This window comes from Sander lucioperca, chromosome 13, assembly GCF_008315115.2.
Source record: "Sander lucioperca isolate FBNREF2018 chromosome 13, SLUC_FBN_1.2, whole genome shotgun sequence".
NCBI lineage: Eukaryota > Metazoa > Chordata > Actinopteri > Perciformes > Percidae > Sander > Sander lucioperca.
Window position 1 is genome coordinate 31761404 of NC_050185.1, and position 18252 is coordinate 31779655.

Genomic DNA, 18252 nt, shown 5'->3' on the forward strand with positions numbered 1-18252 from the left:
CTTGAATCTTGAATCCCTAATTATATTTTAATACATCAATTTATTTCCAAGTACATGCTACACTTTTATCAATCTATTAGGTGTAAAATTCAGGCAACAGATTAAAGAACATTCATACAAAATCGACTTCCTGGTGTTTGCAAATGCTCATGAGTAGATTCCGTGTGCTGTACAAGCAGGAATAACATAAATACATAGCATGCTTTTCAGCTTCTTAAGTCTTATACGCAAATGTGCACATTTGAATAAAAACAGAACAACCAATAGAGCAGCAGTTTGTTCCAGCAGACGTTTATTTGAAAAGAGATGCTACAAAAGATGAGGGTTTTGGGGGGGCTTTCTACACATGCTCATGTCAGGCTCCCAGTCCGTGGTGACTAACATGCCGTGCACAGTGTTGTCATGGCAGTAATGGAGATCATCAGCAGAAAAAGATGGGCATCCAAAGGAAGGATCGCATGGCTGTTCCTGCTGCCATGCCTGCCAGTAATCCCAGTGCTAGATGCTCCGCCACTCCATCAAATGGGTCTCTTTGAACCACCACCTGGTGGGTTCCTTAGAGAAAAGACAGAGGGAAGACACAGTTAATGTTTACGGTCAACTTGTTGGCTGATCCCTGTTTGGAAAATCAGATTAAAGGAGGAGTTTAACTCTGATTCAGAACAGCAGAAAACTACGGCTTTTACCATTAACAATCCTACATTAATGAAATGTAATTGTACACTGATTATACATATAAGGTGGCTCCGGCATTGTTACTTCATCTTGTGACAGTGTCTTATATACCTTTATTATTTCAGTTGATATTATGCTTACAGTAGGCTACAGTATGATACATATTCATTAATAAAGCTGTTAAAAGATTACCACAAACTTACACACAACAAACCTTAGAAGGTCAGTTAGCAGGTTGAAATCAAGGATGTAGGCCTACAAGCAGGAAGAGGCATATTGCCTAATGCTTAATATCACACTTAATAAAATGTTATCTGTTTTCAAAGGACTCATTTGGATTTTGGATCTCTAATATTGCTGTTAGTATTGTAGCTTGACATAGGTAAAATACATTAATTAATGAATTAATAAAAGGTTGCTTTATACTAGCTACTTTATCAATTACTGATTTAACGCACCGCCCGGCGAGCGGCGAAGTGACTCAAATCGAACGCTTCGCAGATTTTTATTAGGCTGCGCGCCCAGCAGGTGTGTGTGGAGGTAAAACTACGTGGAAAGGGGGGAGACATGGCGGATAGTGAAAAGGATTGAAAAGTTTATACGTGGCGGTCGAAAAGATATAACAGAAACTGAAGTTCGGATTATGTTGCGTTGTCATAATCGTCAGGAAGGTAGCCTACTGAGGAGGAAGAGGAGGAGGACGAGGGAGCGGCAGCCAAGGATCCGCATGCTGAGAGGTCAGTTTAATGCATGTTTATAGCCTACTGTACATACGCTGCGTTTGGTAAATGCACCCGCGGTTGGGTTTATATTGCTTATAATCCAACATGCTGTCTGAGTTATAGGCCACTCTTTCTTTGTTGAGTGTGTATGATTAATGCAGTATCCTAATGCTGCAACACCCGCCATGGTGTAACTGAATGGCATGTGTTTTTTTGAGGAACACTGACTGAGAAACTGTTAACTTGTTGCATTCAGTTTACTAGAAACAAACAATGTTTTTAAATCTTTTGTATTTTTGAATATTTGTGCAGTTAACTTCCAATACTCCTTGAAAAAAAAAAATCTGATGGGGGAAATACTGAATCATTTTATTGTTTTATTATGTATTGTATTGGGGAGGGGGGCAAAAAAATCCTCCATGCAGTAAAACCCCTGTATTTTAGGGTTAGCTTTTTGTGTCCTGCATCACTATGGTAACACACCTGGTCCTGCTCCAGGTGTGATGTAGACTGTATGGTGGCTGTTGATGGGGACAGCTTGGTAGGAGTCATCATATGGGTCGTACGTGAACACCTACAGAAAGAAAACGTTTAGGAAACACGACTGAGAGTGAACACATCATGTCTCAGCTCTTACAGAGAACAATGGATCACTTACCGGGTTTCTCCTGGTGTCAAGCAGAGTCAGTTTCCACGCTCTGAAAAAGACATGAACAGGAATGAGGAGCTGATGGATAGTTGTAGAGGGAGGCAGAGCAGACAAGACAGGAGTGAAGTGAGGGTACCTACATGGATTCATCCTCGCTGTTGGCACACAGGTTGACTGACGAGCCGCTTGTGAGCTGAACCACAATGAGATTCTCCCTGGGATTACTCTCTGGTGGAGTCACACCTACAGTACAGTACAAAGGCAACTCATTCATGAGCATGTTAGTCTTCTATCAGTCAAAACCTCAGACAAAGATGGAAGATCATACATTAAGTGTACGTGTGTACAATTAAACACACGTAATTATTATTAAATCCAATTCCAATTCAGCTCAAAATAAATCACTTAGACAGTGAAACAAGTGGATGCTCATTTTCTTTTTTTTTTCTTTTTTATAAGATTTACAAAAATTAACCATTAATATTTTCTAAGTGGGGAATATAGTAGTCTCCTGTCAATCAAATGGATTTTGGTGTTTGTCATCATTACTTAATGAACAGACGGACCAAACAGTAGTTTAGTAGTAGTAGTAGAGTTTGAGACTTGAGGTTTTCACTTCCCGCTGTCTCAAGGTAGCAATACGCCAAGAATTCACCTGAACACACCTCCCTATAAGATCAGCACGGCCATGGGCGCATTTGCTATTTAAACGACGTTTACACTTGGGTCAGGCTTTGCGCTGGGCCAGTTGCAAGATAGGGCCCCTAGACTCTAGCTCTGAGACTTGAGACTTGACTTGGATTCTAGCTCAGAGACTTGTGAGCATCTCTGGTAGGCCATTGTTGGCCTTCAGAAGAGCTTGCCATGTTTTAACACTTGTCCTGGAAGTCCATAAAACGCTTTAGGGATGTATGGATCTGAGAATTGGGAGGCCACAAAAGGCTACTTTTGTGAAAACTGCTTTTCATTTTTCTTAAGTTGTGCGTATTGTTGTTCTTGCAATAAAGACGTGTGGTGAAGGCACTGTGTTTGCGCTGCAGGGCGCATCTTGTTCCGTAAAATAGTAGCATACTTCTTGGCTGCTAAATGCCTCTGCAGAGCAATCATCAAACAAAAGCAGTGTTCCAGTTCCATAATTAATAATTTATTGCAGAATATACTACATACTAACTATTATTTGGTAAACACTGATCAACATTTTTCACCTTTTTTTTTTTTCTTTTTTTTTTTCAATAACCAAACAACTAATCGATTAATCGAATGAAATTAATTGTTAGTTGCAGCCCTAGCGGGTTTATAAGTTGTTTTTCATTTCATCATTCATTTGGTTTGTCACTAAATGACTACTAAATAACCCCTTTCACATGAAAGTAATTTTAATCTATTGTGATTGTGACATTGTTAAAAAAAAAAAAAAGATCATCGGTGCAGCTTTAAGATGAAAGTTTGTGGGTTTGAGCAATGCTTGTTTGCGCAAAAGAGATGGACCTGCCTAAAAGACTAAATGTCAGCGTGCCTTACCTTCACATTCCAGGCCAGATCTGACATCTATGCATGCTGTCTTGAGGCTGACGCGATGCTCCAGGTCTCGCCTGCTGTCGGTCTTATAGAAGCAAAGACTCCCATCTATCCAAAGGTCACACCAGTTTAACTTCCAGCGTTTTAGGACAGAAGCTAGAGAAGAGACACATGTCCCAGTGTACCATTAGAGTTTGTCTTTTTTAAGGGGCAATTAGTAAAAATATCATATTTAGCTCAAATTGAGGGTTGATAAAATAATTGTTGAGTCAGTGCTGTGATCAATAACGTTAGTAGGTATGTAAGCAACTTTTACTACGATTTATTCCCTTTTTAAATCAAGCTATGGGAAAAAAGGAACAAGTTAAGTTGCATTGTGTCAGACTTTTTAAATAGGCAAAGCAAACAAGTTCAAGGGGTGTTCATTTGTAAAACACCCTCCTACTGTAAGCCTTGTATCTCAAAAACCAAATCTTGCGTGCTTGTTTTGTAATTGTTTCCCAGCAGATAAATCCCCATTGACTACCCTGGGTAAGCCACTTAAGGACACGGCCAGGGACAAGTAATAGCATTAGAAGTTACAAAAGTTGGAATTTCACAACAGGTACAGGTTTAACTTCCTACAAAATGCTCCATTTTGTAGGAAAGCTGTCCAGTCATGTTAGTCCACCTTAGACAAAAAATATCTCTGAATGTATAATGAATGATGAACTTAAGGTGAGTTTTTTTTTTTCTTTTCTAAAATAAGAGGTGGAAAAAAAATCCTAAAGCCACACAAATAGTAGCACATATTTGAGCGTGCCAGATCAATCAGTTAATATAAGCTAATTAAAGATATATCTGTATCGGCACATATGTCAAGAAAGTCAAGTCAGGTCAATGTATTATTTGCCCCGAGTGGGCAATTTGTGCAGCAAGCATACAAACACAGCAAAACATACAATATAACATCGAAACATACTGCAGTTGACATAAACACATGCCCGGGGTGGCTTACACCTGTGCACAGTGGAGAATTGTCTCGAGTCGTTTAAGCTCCTCTGGAGCAGGCTTACGTGTCCGCCATAACCCCACATGGGCTATAAATAACATAATGAACATTGAATATTGTCACCTAGCAACATCCCCATTACCAATGTAACATACATCACCACCATCAACAGAACATGACTCATCTCTATAACTCTGGCCATTGGCATCACCATGCAAGATCATCTCTACAAATATTATATTCTATACCTCATTACTGTGCCATCATCATCATCATCATCATCATCATCATCATCTTTATTAAGGTAATGGACTTCAACAGCAGCAGTTACCTCCTCATCCATCAGCAATTAGGGCGAGAATGGAGACCGGGATGAAGGATTTCTGTCTTTCGTTTTTTGTGGCAATAGGGGCGCCTACAGTGCTACAGCACCTGCCTGTTGAATATGTGTTTTAAACTACTGAACTGTACTTCTATCTATGGCATTTTTCTCCTTAGTATCAACTTCAAGGTTGCCATATCCAGACTGATCTCATGAAGTGCCGTATTTTGTATGACATGCCAATTCGTATGCCATTATTGGCGTATTATCAAGACGCATACTCGCTTTTTAGCGTGTTTATCAACGCCGTTTGGCCTCCATTGAGTTACATTACCTTGCAATTGCGTTTGAATTGATGCAGTAGCGAGTAGTATGAAAGGGTGAAAATCCGCGTAGGGAGGTTGGTTGGGATGGAGGATGGGTAAAACACAGGACTTTCACCAAGGAGACCGGAGATCGCGTCCCGCGTGTGGCGGTTACTTCATGTCCTTTCCACGTTTGTTGTTTTCCTAAACCCAACCCCCTTCTTCTTTTCCTAAACCCAACTGTTTCTTGTTTTCCTAAACCCAACCTGCGTGTGACGTTTCCTAAATCCAACCATCCCGTTCTTCTTTTCCTAAACCCAACCTGTTGTTCTTTTCCTAAATCCAACCCGCGTGTGAACCATAGCCTCACGCGTCACGTGGCTTTAGAAAGCGGACGTTGCAGACTGCCGTCTGCTGTATACAGCATAGACATACACGCAGATGGCTCAAAATGCGTACAGATAACACGGAAAGTGGCGTGTATGTTTACGCAAAGTCATGATGTCATGTTGCCATATCGGATAATAAAAGTGAGATGACTGACTCAATAAATGCTCTATAGAGCAGTGTCATGTGAGCCTTTTCGATGAATTTAACAAGTTTCCTTAAGCAAAAAAAGGCATTGCTTGCCTTTCTTACTAAACATTTCAATATTTGAATGCAAAATCAGGCGGTTATTAGTCATGGTGCCCAGGTATTTATAAGTAGTTACCATGTCCAGTGCCTGATCCTTGACAACACTGTTCTGGGGAATTGCAGTACAGAAATGCTTAGAATATATTTGAGGTAATTTAAAAACAGTGTCTTTATTGCTTTATTACATGTTTGTCCACCAGAGAGCACCGACAACTTTATTTGTTCATCTGTAAAATGTGTACAGTGCGTGTCTCGGTAACAGTTCTTTAATATTTATGGACCATTTAAGGGACCCTTTTCAAAATGTTTAATTTATTTTCTTTAAATAATGACTATTGGTAGATATATCATTAGCAGATTTTTGAAACTCTCAAACATCTATCTGTCTAAAACATCAATTATTGATCTATACTACACAACAAGCTTCTAGCTCCGTGGTTAGCGAAGTCATTCAGTAACTAGAAGATGAAATGTTTAATTCCGTGTGTTGTCTTAACAGATATGTGCCTTCAAAATATCAGAAAATGGGTCACCTCTGTGGCCTCGAGGTACAGGAACCCACCACGAACCGCAATACCCACAATTCAAGTCTGGCCAGGGATGTTTGTTGCAGGTTATTCGCCATCTCTACCCTTTTCTCCTCATTTTCTGTCCCTCTGCTGTCAACTTTGTGTTAAAGCATAAAATACCCCAAAAATATACTAAATGGACGCATGCCCAGAGCCAATGGTGTCGTCTTCCAGTTGCTTATTTGTTTTCTAAACAGCATACTGAACGGTTGGCAAAAAAAAAAAAAAGTTAAACTTCCTGTATGTACTCACTCTGTCTCCACAGCCAGCCTGACCTCAGAAGTGCCATGTGTCTCAGCTGTTGTCCCAGTTGTTGTAGTAATAATAATAATAATAATAATAATAATCAAGTAAAAACAAAAGGAGAAATTCAGTTTTGGCGTTTACAAGACTAAGAGATCCAGCCGCTGGTTTTGAACTCCTCGGTTTATATTCCCTCCGTCCCACAGACGGTGAGGTACTGGTAGAATAATCTGGACTAAGGTTGACTCACGGGATCATTGTGGATTAGGAGAGGGTTTGGCCACTCCTTCTCGTCCTGTCTCATCTTCCTCTCTCTTTCGGGACTGATTTATCTTACGGACTATCACACCGTGTGCCATACCTAGTTTATATTGTTATAAAAGCAGTATTATAATACGGTTGTTACATGCTTGTACAGTAAAGTTGTGTGAGCCCTCTCACATTAATTTGCAATGCAAATATATATAAAGTATGCTTTTACAAGTTAATCCTTGCACTTAAATAACAACATGAGGATTAGCCTAATTGTCACCATGTCAGTTATGAGAGTCTTCACGAGATGTCTGCAGGGCGGCTGATGATTCACTGGTGACATAACTTCCTTTTATAGTTTAGAGAAAACACTGGTCTTCTCCGTGTCAAAGCACCTGATTACGTATTTACAGGATTTTCTTTATTTAGAAGCAGTGTTTTCTTACATTGTCGGCAGTGAAGTAGCGGCCTAACTTGTGTAAGAGGCCCGTCAGGTGATCGCGCACCAGCTGTGACATGTTTTAAACTCTCACTTTCTTCCAGCTACTGTGACAAACTATGAAATCTGTTAAAGGCACCCACCACACTTACTGTAGCTCTCCTCTCCCACAGTTTCAGTTTTCCCATGAAATCGGCCACTTTGTGACAACCCCCCCCCCGTAGTTTAATAATAATAATAATAATAATAATAATAATAATAATAATAAAACATTTTCTTTATATAGCACTTTACATGGTACTCAAAGACACTTCACAGTAAAACCAGCACATTTAGCACATTAAAAACAGATACGCAATAAAACCTACACATAAAACAAGCATATTAAAAGCAATTAAAAATAATAAAACCAGTAACTATCAGGTGAGAAATGTAAGACTATTGTACGTGGAAAGCTAATCTGAAGAGGTGTGTTTTTAGTGTTTTTGAATGTGTCCAGGTCAGTACAGTCACGGATTTCCAGAGGGAGGGGGCTGCGATGGTGATAGCTCGGTCACCCCAGGTACGGTGCGTGGTCCTGAGTGGCGGGGAGAGGAGGTTTACGTCAGAGGAGCGGATGTTACAGGGGGGATTGTGGCGGGTCAGCAGCTCTGGGAGGTAGGAAGGAGCCTGGTTATGGAGGGCTTTGTGGGTGAGGAGGAGGACTTTAAACTGGATGCGTTGTGATAGTGAAATCTATCTAATTTAGAGTGTGAAATACACTATATCACACAGGTATGTAGGACTGGGCAATATGTCGATATCATATCGACATTGATATATGAGGCTAGATATCCTCTTAAATTTTTGATATTGTTATATTGTGATATGACAAGTGCTTTTCCTGGTTTTAAAGGCGATAAAGTGATGTATTTTTCTGAACTTACTAGACTGTTCTAGCTCTTCTATGATTTGCCTTTACCCACTTACAGTAGTCATTGTAGCCACCATTATTGATCAAAACTCTGATTGTGTTAATATTTTGTTAATGCACCAATAGTCAACCCTACAATATTGTCGCAATATTGACATCAAGCAGGAATTCTAATCAACACCAAATTAGATTCAAAATCCTTTATTAATCCCACAATGGGGACGTTGACACTGTTGCAGCAGCAAGGGATAAGAGGAAAAGTGGAAGACACAGATTAACACTCAATAATAAATATAATTAAGGGACCGTTCGGTATTTATGGAATGGACCACCGGAGGAAAATAGGGGAGGGTCATGTCTTTTTATTTTCTGCTGAGGGGAGGGTCATCCAACATTTTTTAGTCTGGGTGGGGGGGTCACCCAACTTTTTTATTCATGAAAAGAGCAAAATTTCAAAGTGACTTGTTTGGTGCATATTTATCCATGTAGCTCTCAGTCTCGGCCCCCTAGCAGATGGTCTGACCCCATACGCGGAGTTTGCTGGGGGGGGGCAGGAGGAGCACTGCCCCCTGGTGGCTCAAACGGGTAATTGCATTGTTTAAATTAGTGGAATAATTACATCTGGCATGACCAGATATTAAATAAATATCTTAAATAACACAAAACAACTAAATGGTGATAGGTAATACATCTGATTTTATATACTGCTTTAGTAAAAAAAATATTACCTGGCTGATGATGGGAGCAGTAGGACGCAAAAAACGAAAGTTTCTGTTGCACTAGTCTGGACATCTTGCCGTGCCAACCTTGCAATAAAGGTTTCCTAAATGCCATGTATATAAATGTGATGTCAGCTTACTAATTGTTTGCGGGTTTTGTGTAGATTTGGACTTTTATACGTTTATTCCACTTTGTTTAAACGGCGAAGTGGAGAGACCTCGTATGTGACGCTCATATCGGCCTTGCTAGATACACCGTGTCATTTACCTTTTTGTGGATCTACTGATCGCTGTGGATTACTTTTTTTCCGTGTCATTGGATAACGGCAAAATACGGATTTTTTTTTTCTCAACGCGTCTTAACGTTTTATGGTGAGTTTGGAGAGGCATCTCAACAGAATGTAGGTCCAACACTGATTGTTCACTGTTACATTTTAGTTAAATTTAAGCGTCTGTCTATTGCGTTCCAAAACAGCCGTGCCGCGATTGGATTTCATAAGGGCGAATTGTTAAATTGTTACAATGTAACTTAAAAACTTAAAAAAATAAACATATGTGTTTTGGAATATAATGTTCAGCTTCGGCAGCTTTACCTATGTGCTAAAATATACAATGACGAAGCCTAGTGACAAGTCCATAGCAACCAGTTTTGAATTGGTTATATCCCAGCGTCCTTTGCTGAATGGTCTCAATGTTTTATTGTTTTATTTCATATGAATACTAGTTTACTAGAGGAGTAACTTAGTATTTGAAGTAATGCATGAAGTGTGCATTTAGTTTCCATGCTTATTGTGTTTCCACAACAATGTTAGTGAGTAAATCTACTGAAATGGCCACCACACCATAAGATGAGAATGCAGAGGTTAACTCCTGTACGTCATGGCTGTAAAAATCAAATGGCATCTGTACTTCTTTGCTAAGTGCAAACTTGCATGCAAGGGGAGGGTCATGCCTTTTTTTCAAATAGTTTTGGAGGGTCATAGGAAAATTATTACTGACGAGGGGAGGGTCACGTCTTTTTAGGTTAGAGGCCACAAAACTCCTCCGGTGACCCCTTAATTAAATAACGAACAGTCCCATAAAGAGAATAAATATTAAAATAGTAAAATGTATTTACAGTATTGCACAGTCACATGTTTTATCAGTTGTGGTGTGTGTGTTTTGTCCATGTGGTGTACTGGGAGCAGTGCTGATTGTAGAGTCTGACAGCAGCAGGCAGGCAAGACCTGCGCTATCTCTCCGTGACGCAGCGCGGGTGCAGCAGCCTGTCACTGAAGGAGCTGTTCAGGCCTGACAGTGTCCTGCATGAGGTGGGAGGAGTCGCCCATCATGGAGGATACTTTTGCCGCTATCCTCCTGTCACCCACCACCTCCACAGCGTCAAGGGGGCAACCAAGAAGAACAGAGCTGGCCTTCTTAATTATTATTTAATTATGTATTTTTTTAAAAGAATACTTTAAAAATGTATAAATACTACTAATCGATGAGTTGATCACAGGGGTCGAACATTACCAAGTACATTTACTCAAGTACTAATTAGTACAATTTTAGTTACTTTTCATATTATGATCCCTAATATTTCTACTCCACTACATGTATAGTTTTTACTATATTTTTTTCATTTTTTTTGACGAATGTAGGTACTTTTTTTTCAGATAAGGAGGAATTAAAAAAAAAATGAAATAAAATTCAACTAGTGGTTTCCAACCTTTTTTGGCTTGTGCAAAAAAAAAAAAAAAAAGATTTTGGCCCATTCTCACATCTCAGCTGTTTGATTCGTTAGCAGTTTTCAACAGTAATACCTTTCCCCTGTTAGCTTCTCAGGTGGTTTGATTTAAATAAATGGTCATGTCCAAAAAGGTAAAAAAAAAATATTTTAAAATGTAACAAAGAAACCTTAGAAAATAGCGCAAAATTAATACAGATTTGTATTGCAGACTAAACTAAGTGGTTAAAACGGAGATCCACCTCGAGCAGCTACAACAGTAAAATGCTACTTATGCTTTGATGCATCAACATTAACAATCTAAATGTAATAACAGGATGTAAAATATATCCGCCAATTTTTCTTTTACTACTTTTAAGTGCATTCAGCTGATGATACTCCTGTACTTTCACTGACGTAGGTTTTTAAATGCAGGACTTTTGCATTGTTTGATTGTTGTGTTGGTACTTTTTGGTACTAGGGTCTCCACGTACATGGTAGTCTCTTACTTTGTGTACCCTTTTTAATAGGGAAAAGAGGATAAACTGAACTTTTTTACTGCACACAACACCACTGCCATCTGGTGGCATTATGTGGTAGACCTATTCCGTTCAACTAAAGCTACTGTCAAATAGCTTGCTGCCAGTCATTCTAAATTAAGTCAAATGGATGAATACAGATAACAGATGTAACTCAGACATTGGATATATTTCTGTATTTGGTGAAAACAATAAAATACAATAATTTACCCAGCTTCTTCCCTTCTCATGAAGCCTATATGGCCATTGCAAATCTTGTAGCCTATATTGTATTTTCAGTTGTAAAAATTACTAATACAAACTTAAGTCAATTTTTTTGTAATTAACTATTTTTATAATATTGGACATTTTTACAAAAACAAGCCAAGCTGTATATTTTATTGAAATTACATTATCAAGAGGATGAACTTCATGTTGTCTTTGACCTACAGGACTTAGTTAGTGTTGTGCAACATGTAAATACTAGTAACACATTATGAAGTGTAACTAATGTTTTAGGTTTGTTTACACTCTAAGGATTCTATTGAATGCATATGTAAACAGTTTTGCTAAACAATACTTAATGCAGGACTTATTATTTTTCCCTTGTGATGTTTTAACATGACCTAAATAATTGATTTCTTTCCATTACTGCACTGAACTTAAAATGTAAACAACCTTTATTTTGGCGTTTGTTATTATTATGTGTCGCTCTCTTTATTGTGTAAACTTGTTGATGAGATGTACAACTGCCTTTTCAACTTCAGGAAAAAAAAAAAAAAATTACTTTTTCATCGAATCATTGGGCTTTATTGGGCTCGATAATGCCTGGGTTATTTGTTTTGAAAATAAGTACGTAGCTACAGTAAGGAAGACGGGGAGAAAACACAGACAGTAAAATTAAGGGAAAAAACAAGACATTTAAGCAACGTCACTTCCGGAAAAGTAGGCGTGTCTTAAACTGTCAACTAACAGAAGAACAACAAAAACAAACACCACACCGAGGGGGTTCTGTGGACGGTGAGTGCGATGGTGTCACAATCCGTTACATAATACAATGTGAAAGGGGGTGTTATGATAATGACTCGATTTTAGCAGCCACTGAAATCTCAATACCTTTCCCGTTATAAAGGTGAAGGTAGCTGAACAACCTGGTAACGTTACTTCAAACATGTTTTCTAGGTTGACAGTAACTTACTGTCGTAACTGCGTAGCTGTGAAATGAATGCATGCCGCTACCTTCAAAATGTCGCCGTTAAATTCGTAATTTTGTCCATTTGTTTTTTGCACAAGCGACATTAGGCAACCAGGCCTCGGTCATATAACCAGCCGCCCCCCCCCTCCCAAACGTTCCGTGCTTATCTTGCTTGAAGAATGTTTGTTTCGCTGAACCCTGTCGATAAACCTGGTAGTTAAATTTGGCCTCGCTTGCTAGCAAGTGGATACAACGGGTACAAAAATACGTTCTATCCGTATTGAGTCGTTGTGGGTTGCCATTTAATTCGGCATTAATACATCAATAAAACGCTACTTTTACTCTATGTAAAACAGACTGTAACTCCTGAAATTGGTTTAGCATTGTTACCACTAAACTACACCGCGGAGGGCAGTAGTGAGTAGAGTCTAAAGTTCAACTTTTATTGTGAAAAATAACTTGCTGCTTGTTAGGTGTGCCGACTTAAAGAAAGGCTAAAGAAGAAACTTTTCAAACTACAATTATATGTGAAAATACCCCGGTGACCCGTGAAATGTAACATTATATGGACACGTTTTAAATAGATGCTTTTCTTTTTATAATGGAGAATGTCCGTCTGGCATATGTTTCTGAAACCTTTTTGGCCCTGCCAGGAAGCCAGCTGTCACTCTACTTGTCTTTTGTCAGCTTTATAAAGCAAAAGTTTTACTCGTTTTTGGTGTGGAGCCGAGGCTGTCTTCCTGTGTTCTTTTTTCCTTCCATTCATATACTATAAAGCTGTCAAAAGACATTTTATCCATGATACATGAATGTAAATTAGTTTTTTCTGATTCCCAAACCCAGGGTAGCTCTTTTTTTAATTTTTTTTTTTTTTAATTATTATTATTTTATTTTTTTTATAGATGGTCTTCTTGTTTCATCAAAGTTCTCATCAACATTTTCTCTCAGTGGCAGAGGAGATGTGACCTGATGTGCAGTTGAAAACAGGCTTTCCTTTGGTCTCTGCTACATCAGAGGTATGAATTGGGCCATCTGTGAAACGAGAAACTATCTATGACAGAAACATCAGACAGAGTCCGGACGCAATGCTCAGCCGTTTAGCAAAAACACCACCTCAGGTGGGCTGAGTCTAAGATGATCAGACCCCATGTGTCTGAAACTGATAGGGCTGATCAGGGTTAAAGAGAGCGGGCGAGACCTTGGCACCTGGGTGCTGTGTGTCGACACAAAGTTGAGGTTGTGTGCGGTTATGAATGACGTCATCACAAAATCGTACTACTGCAAATCTAAAAATCATCTTTACATACTAATTGGTTAATGCACATGCACTAAATCAGGAAGAATTACTGTGATTAAACTGCTTTAATTGTGACGGTACTACTGACACTACTACTATCAATTAGTAATACTCAGGGTTCCCACATTGTCTTAAGAAGCCTAAAGAAGTTTAAAATTACAAACTCAAAATTTTAGGCTTTTTAAAAAGTCTTAAATTCACCAAAGTATTGTGTTAGCTCTTAAATAATTTTAAACAGGTCTTAATTTTCCTACGTCAATGTAACGCTATCTAATGCTCATTGAAATGTTCCCGCAGCGCTTTAGAATGGTTTTTATTCTGTGTTGCTGTAGTTCTTTTCTGTCGCTAGTCCAAATACTATTTGCTGTATTACGACTACACATCATACCAAAATGCAACTTATATTGCAGCCAATCTAGACACCAGTACTATAATGCCAATGAGGAAATCGGGGAATTGTTTCAGACAATGTTTCCGGACTCTGACATCGGACTTTGTTTTTGATGTTGTGATAAAGGTCTTAAACTTCATTCAAAATGGTCTAAAAAAGCACTACTGCAGGGCAGCAGTACCTTTTAGGAATGGTTGTTAGTTGCCAAAAGTTGCCAGGAAGGTTTCTGTAATTTACCTGTTTTTCTAGAGTTATTATAGTCCTGTGTTTTCTATGTCCCATACCTTAATGGAAAATTATAGCAACAACAGGTAAATACATGACAATGTACATTTACAATATAGTCAGATATTCTTATTTTTTTTGTGCATTTTACAAGTTTTGGACTGCAGCTGTCTATTCTACATCAACTAATCGGTCCGTAATTGTTAGTTAACAGTTTATAAAATGTCCAAAGATTCTGAAAAATGTTCCTTGATCCCAATGTGATGTGTTTAGATTGCTGCTTTTATCCAACTAACGATACAAAACCCAAAGATATGCGCGCCACAATGACATGAAATAGAGAAAAGCAGCAAATCCACACATTAAAGGCTACATTGAAAAGCTACATTTAGGCATTTTTGATCAACATCAATCACATCGATTATCCTAAATTATTCACAGTTTTCTGTTACTCGACTAATCGGTTAGTCAGCTTATTTTTTCAGCACTACAAAAAAATGACTTCGCAGGAACAAGTACTTCAGTGAGAAGTGCGTTGGTGTCAACTGTGCACCTGCTCTTGTCAGTGCTGCTTTGCCTCTCACGTTTCTGCTTCTGTGTCTTGTAGGTTGTTGAAGGGTTATTTTTAGATCTTTCTATCCAACACCTACACAGAAGAAAAATGTCTGCCAACAGGAGCAGTAAGACCAAGTGAAATGGTTTGACGATGGCGCAAATCCGGTTGTCAAGTCCTGTACAGTACATACATAGACACGTGGATGCATTTAAACTGTTTTGTCTGCTCAGTTGTTTTTTACTTTACCTAACCAGGGACGGGGCTGCAAATTAGCTTGAGCTAGACCTGCTGTATATATCTGTTACGCTTTTTTCTTGTGTGACAATGTTTGTCTGTTTTTTCCCCTTTTTAAATACACAAAATACAAAGTGACTGCTCTTGCTTTAACCACTACTACTTCTGTTTCTACTGCTAAAAGAGATATTTGGCAAATTTGAATCCAGCTCTGTGTCATTACAGTGTGTGCAGTAGGGAAGGAACATGCAGTTCTTCTAAACACACTGCCCACACAAAGATGACACCGAGCTGGATTAAAACTTGCAAAGTATCCCTGCCTTTGTTCCTGTATCAACACCGACATTTAACACTACTGTAAATGTTTTTGGGTTAGCTAGGCAGCTTATCATAAGTCATTAGTCATTAAACAAATATTACAATTATTATTACTAATATTTTCCTACTAATACTACCGAATAAAAAAAATCCTTTGCAATTGGGAACACAAGGTCACTAATATATATATTCCTCGACTGGGTTGACAAAATATGTTTTTACTTCCTAATCGAATTTAGTTAACAATGTCGTCCGTATATCAAATTTGTTTGGGCACCTAAAAAAGTGAAATTGAGGATTGTTCAGAACAATGACTTCCTTTTTACGTACAGCATAAAGGCTTCAGTGAAGCTGGCTAATGGCCTGCAGAGTTAAGCTGGTTGAGCTGGTCACACTGCTTCCACAGTCACTGTGCGACTTTAAATGACCATACAAGTGGTTTTTCATGTTTGGGCCTTTAAACAACAAATGTGTAGGTCCAAGCATTTTCTACAGGGCGTTTGTCTGTGTGTGACCCTTTTATGTTATAGGCAAAGACTGAACGTGTCCTGAGGGAGAAAACTCAAAAAATGTAAGCTGCATCTGTTTTTTTTGGAAGTTGCTGCTATGTTTGACCGATATCTTGTACAGTTTGTGATTTTTGAAGTTTCTCAACGGTGGGCTGGCAGCATGCAAAGTTACTTATTGCAGAAATAGATCTATAGACCCAATCATAAGGTTTGTTTACAGTAACTCCTGCGTCCCGTACGTACACTTTAACGACGCTGAGCAAATAGGAAAGTGGAACAACTGAATATACTCTCATCTCATTCATCTAAAGTGCATGCTTGATACTTTCATATGTCAACACCTTCACTAACGTTAGGTTGGAGACCTAGTTTACCTGTTGGGCCACAGACTAAAGAAAATGACACCACCCAAACTAGAAGTCAGTCCGACCGGCGGTGAGATGACAGTTTAGTTTATCAAATTAACACAGGACAGAAAATAAACGCAGCAGAAACGTCAGATAGGCCAGATCACCGTGTTTAACTATATCTTTAAACGTTACAGTTATGGCTGAAAATGACAACGGACATGAAAAAAGTTTGCAGATTTTACATATCTCCACAATTCAAATCAACTGTAATTTGTCTACCTGGGATTGATTTTTGTGTAAGTGCACTGTCATGGTGATTAGCTCTATAGCTAGTGTCAGCCCATTCCCCAAAAAACCCAAACCAAATAAAGTATTTCCTGTTTGAGTAATGTTTGCTAAAAAACTACAGTCCCCAGCAGTTTTGTATGTAATTACTGAGCCTTAAAAAAATCATACTATACATTTGTGACTTGGTTTTAAAGACATACTACTTTAATAGGAACATACTTTAGGGGTTCAGGCATGAGTCCCACAGGCAGGGTAGGAAGTCGGTTTTGGTCTTTTCGTGGGATTTGTCGACAATAACAACAAAATACTGTATATATCACCGGCCTTATCCTTTAAACAGTAACAATAGAGCAACACTGATCTGACCCAGGGCCTGGTTTACTGCAAGTTAGTAAAACAAAGGCTTTGAAAATAAACAAAGAAAGAAATTAACTGACTGTGTTGTTTGCATCCTTTGTTATGTCTCTCACTTGGATACCTGCTTAGGGCTGCGACCATGGAGTCGTCCTCTGATGAAGAAGAGGGGTGCACCTTCATCCAAGTCCTGAGTGAGAAATACAACCCGGAGAATTTCCCCTACGGCCAAGGAGTAGTGGTAATGCCCAGCCCACCAGGGTCCCCTGTCAAAGGTGAGAGATGAATTATGTCAGAGTTATGATCACCAGTAAATTGACTGTGCTAAGTGTGCACTGACTTCACCTCAGTCTTTACATTTTCATGTCAAAAGCACATATTAAAGTGTAAAGCCCCTGTGTTTTTAAAAGCTGAGTTAAGTTTGCTGAACTAAGTTTTTCTTTGCTTGCAGGTCGCCTGTTCTTGCCCAATATGCTGGTTCTGAGTGACGCTGGAATCAGAAAAGCCGGGGACAGGTCAGACATTGCAGCTTTCTGTGCCCATGTGCTAGAGCTGGATCTGTCCCACAATCAACTTAACGACTGGGCGGAGGTAGGTGTCCTTTAAAGACTTGGTGCTTACTTGCTAAGAAATCCTACATAGAGTTGTATTTATTGTAGTCTATATCCTCGACGTTCCACTTCAGGGATTGCTCCAGTGCTGCAGGAAATTCCACCGGATGCATGTTTTTTCACCAATGTCCGTTTCCTTCCGTTTTCTTTGTATTGGAATTTTAAACTCTGGTGGATTTATGAGGACTATGGTTAACTGCTCCTCAGATCTCTGCAGGGTAAATCCAGACAGCTAGCTAGCTAGCTAGCTCTGTCCAATCTGAGTTTTCTGTTGCACGACTAAAACAACCTTTGAATGTACATGTTCCACCAAAACAAGTTCCTTCCCGAGGCTATTTTGCAGCGGCTCTGTGCGGAGCTTCGTGCCGCCCATGACAATTGTGATTGGTTTAAAGAAATGGCAATAAACCAGAGCACATTTTTCTCCCATCCCGGAATGCTACGTGGACTAGCTAGACCCTCCTCCCCACTGTGGAGGATGGTCTGGCAAAGCCAGACTATATTTATAGTAATATTTCTCAAAAGCAGAGCTACTCCAGAGACAGAAGTTATCTCATGTATTTGTTTTCACGCTGTCCACAACTGGCCCAACTCTAATTTAAGACACCCTTATTTGTATCAGACATGTTTGTGGCATTAACATTATCCATGTTATTAGTTACACTTGTGGTTTTCCTGCTGATAAGTCATAATACCTGCAGTGAGATAGGTCTATGTTAGCTTAATGTTCAGTATGACATTATATGAC

At 39.0% G+C, this 18252-nt stretch overlaps 2 protein-coding genes across 7 annotated transcripts in view; one reads left to right on the plus strand and one right to left on the minus strand.

Annotated features, from left to right (window-relative positions):
- Nucleotides 1-20: 20 nt before the first annotated feature.
- On the minus strand, nt 21-7569 carry plekhb1 (pleckstrin homology domain containing B1). 2 transcript variants are annotated; one of them, XM_036008708.1, is made up of 7 exons: nt 7546-7569; nt 6640-6710; nt 3568-3720; nt 2187-2289; nt 2056-2095; nt 1881-1971; nt 21-555 (listed from the first exon to the last, which is right to left on the minus strand). In XM_036008708.1, exons 2-7 carry the CDS (start codon nt 6674-6676, stop codon nt 422-424), a joined length of 558 nt encoding a protein of 185 aa, XP_035864601.1. In that variant the 5' UTR covers nt 6677-6710; nt 7546-7569; the 3' UTR covers nt 21-421. The 2 variants fall into 2 exon arrangements, with proteins under 2 accessions (XP_035864601.1, XP_031164011.1); XM_031308151.2 differs by lacking the exon at nt 7546-7569 and having other exon boundaries at nt 6640-6872.
- LOC116056020 (tubulin-specific chaperone cofactor E-like protein) overlaps nt 1285-18252 on the plus strand; it is a 28391-nt gene continuing 11423 nt past the window's right edge. The window contains exons 1-5 of one of the 5 annotated variants that reach the window (XM_031308131.2): nt 12125-12196; nt 13274-13387; nt 15923-15963; nt 17026-17168; nt 17345-17484. In XM_031308131.2, the coding sequence (XP_031163991.1) occupies nt 15962-15963; nt 17026-17168; nt 17345-17484 (285 nt within the window). In that variant the 5' untranslated portion in view covers nt 12125-12196; nt 13274-13387; nt 15923-15961. Of the gene's footprint in view, nt 1413-12086; nt 12197-13273; nt 13388-15922; nt 15964-17025; nt 17169-17344; nt 17485-18252 lie in introns of those variants that run through there. The other 4 variants (XM_031308133.2, XM_031308132.2, XM_036008706.1 and 1 more) reach the window with 4 other exon arrangements.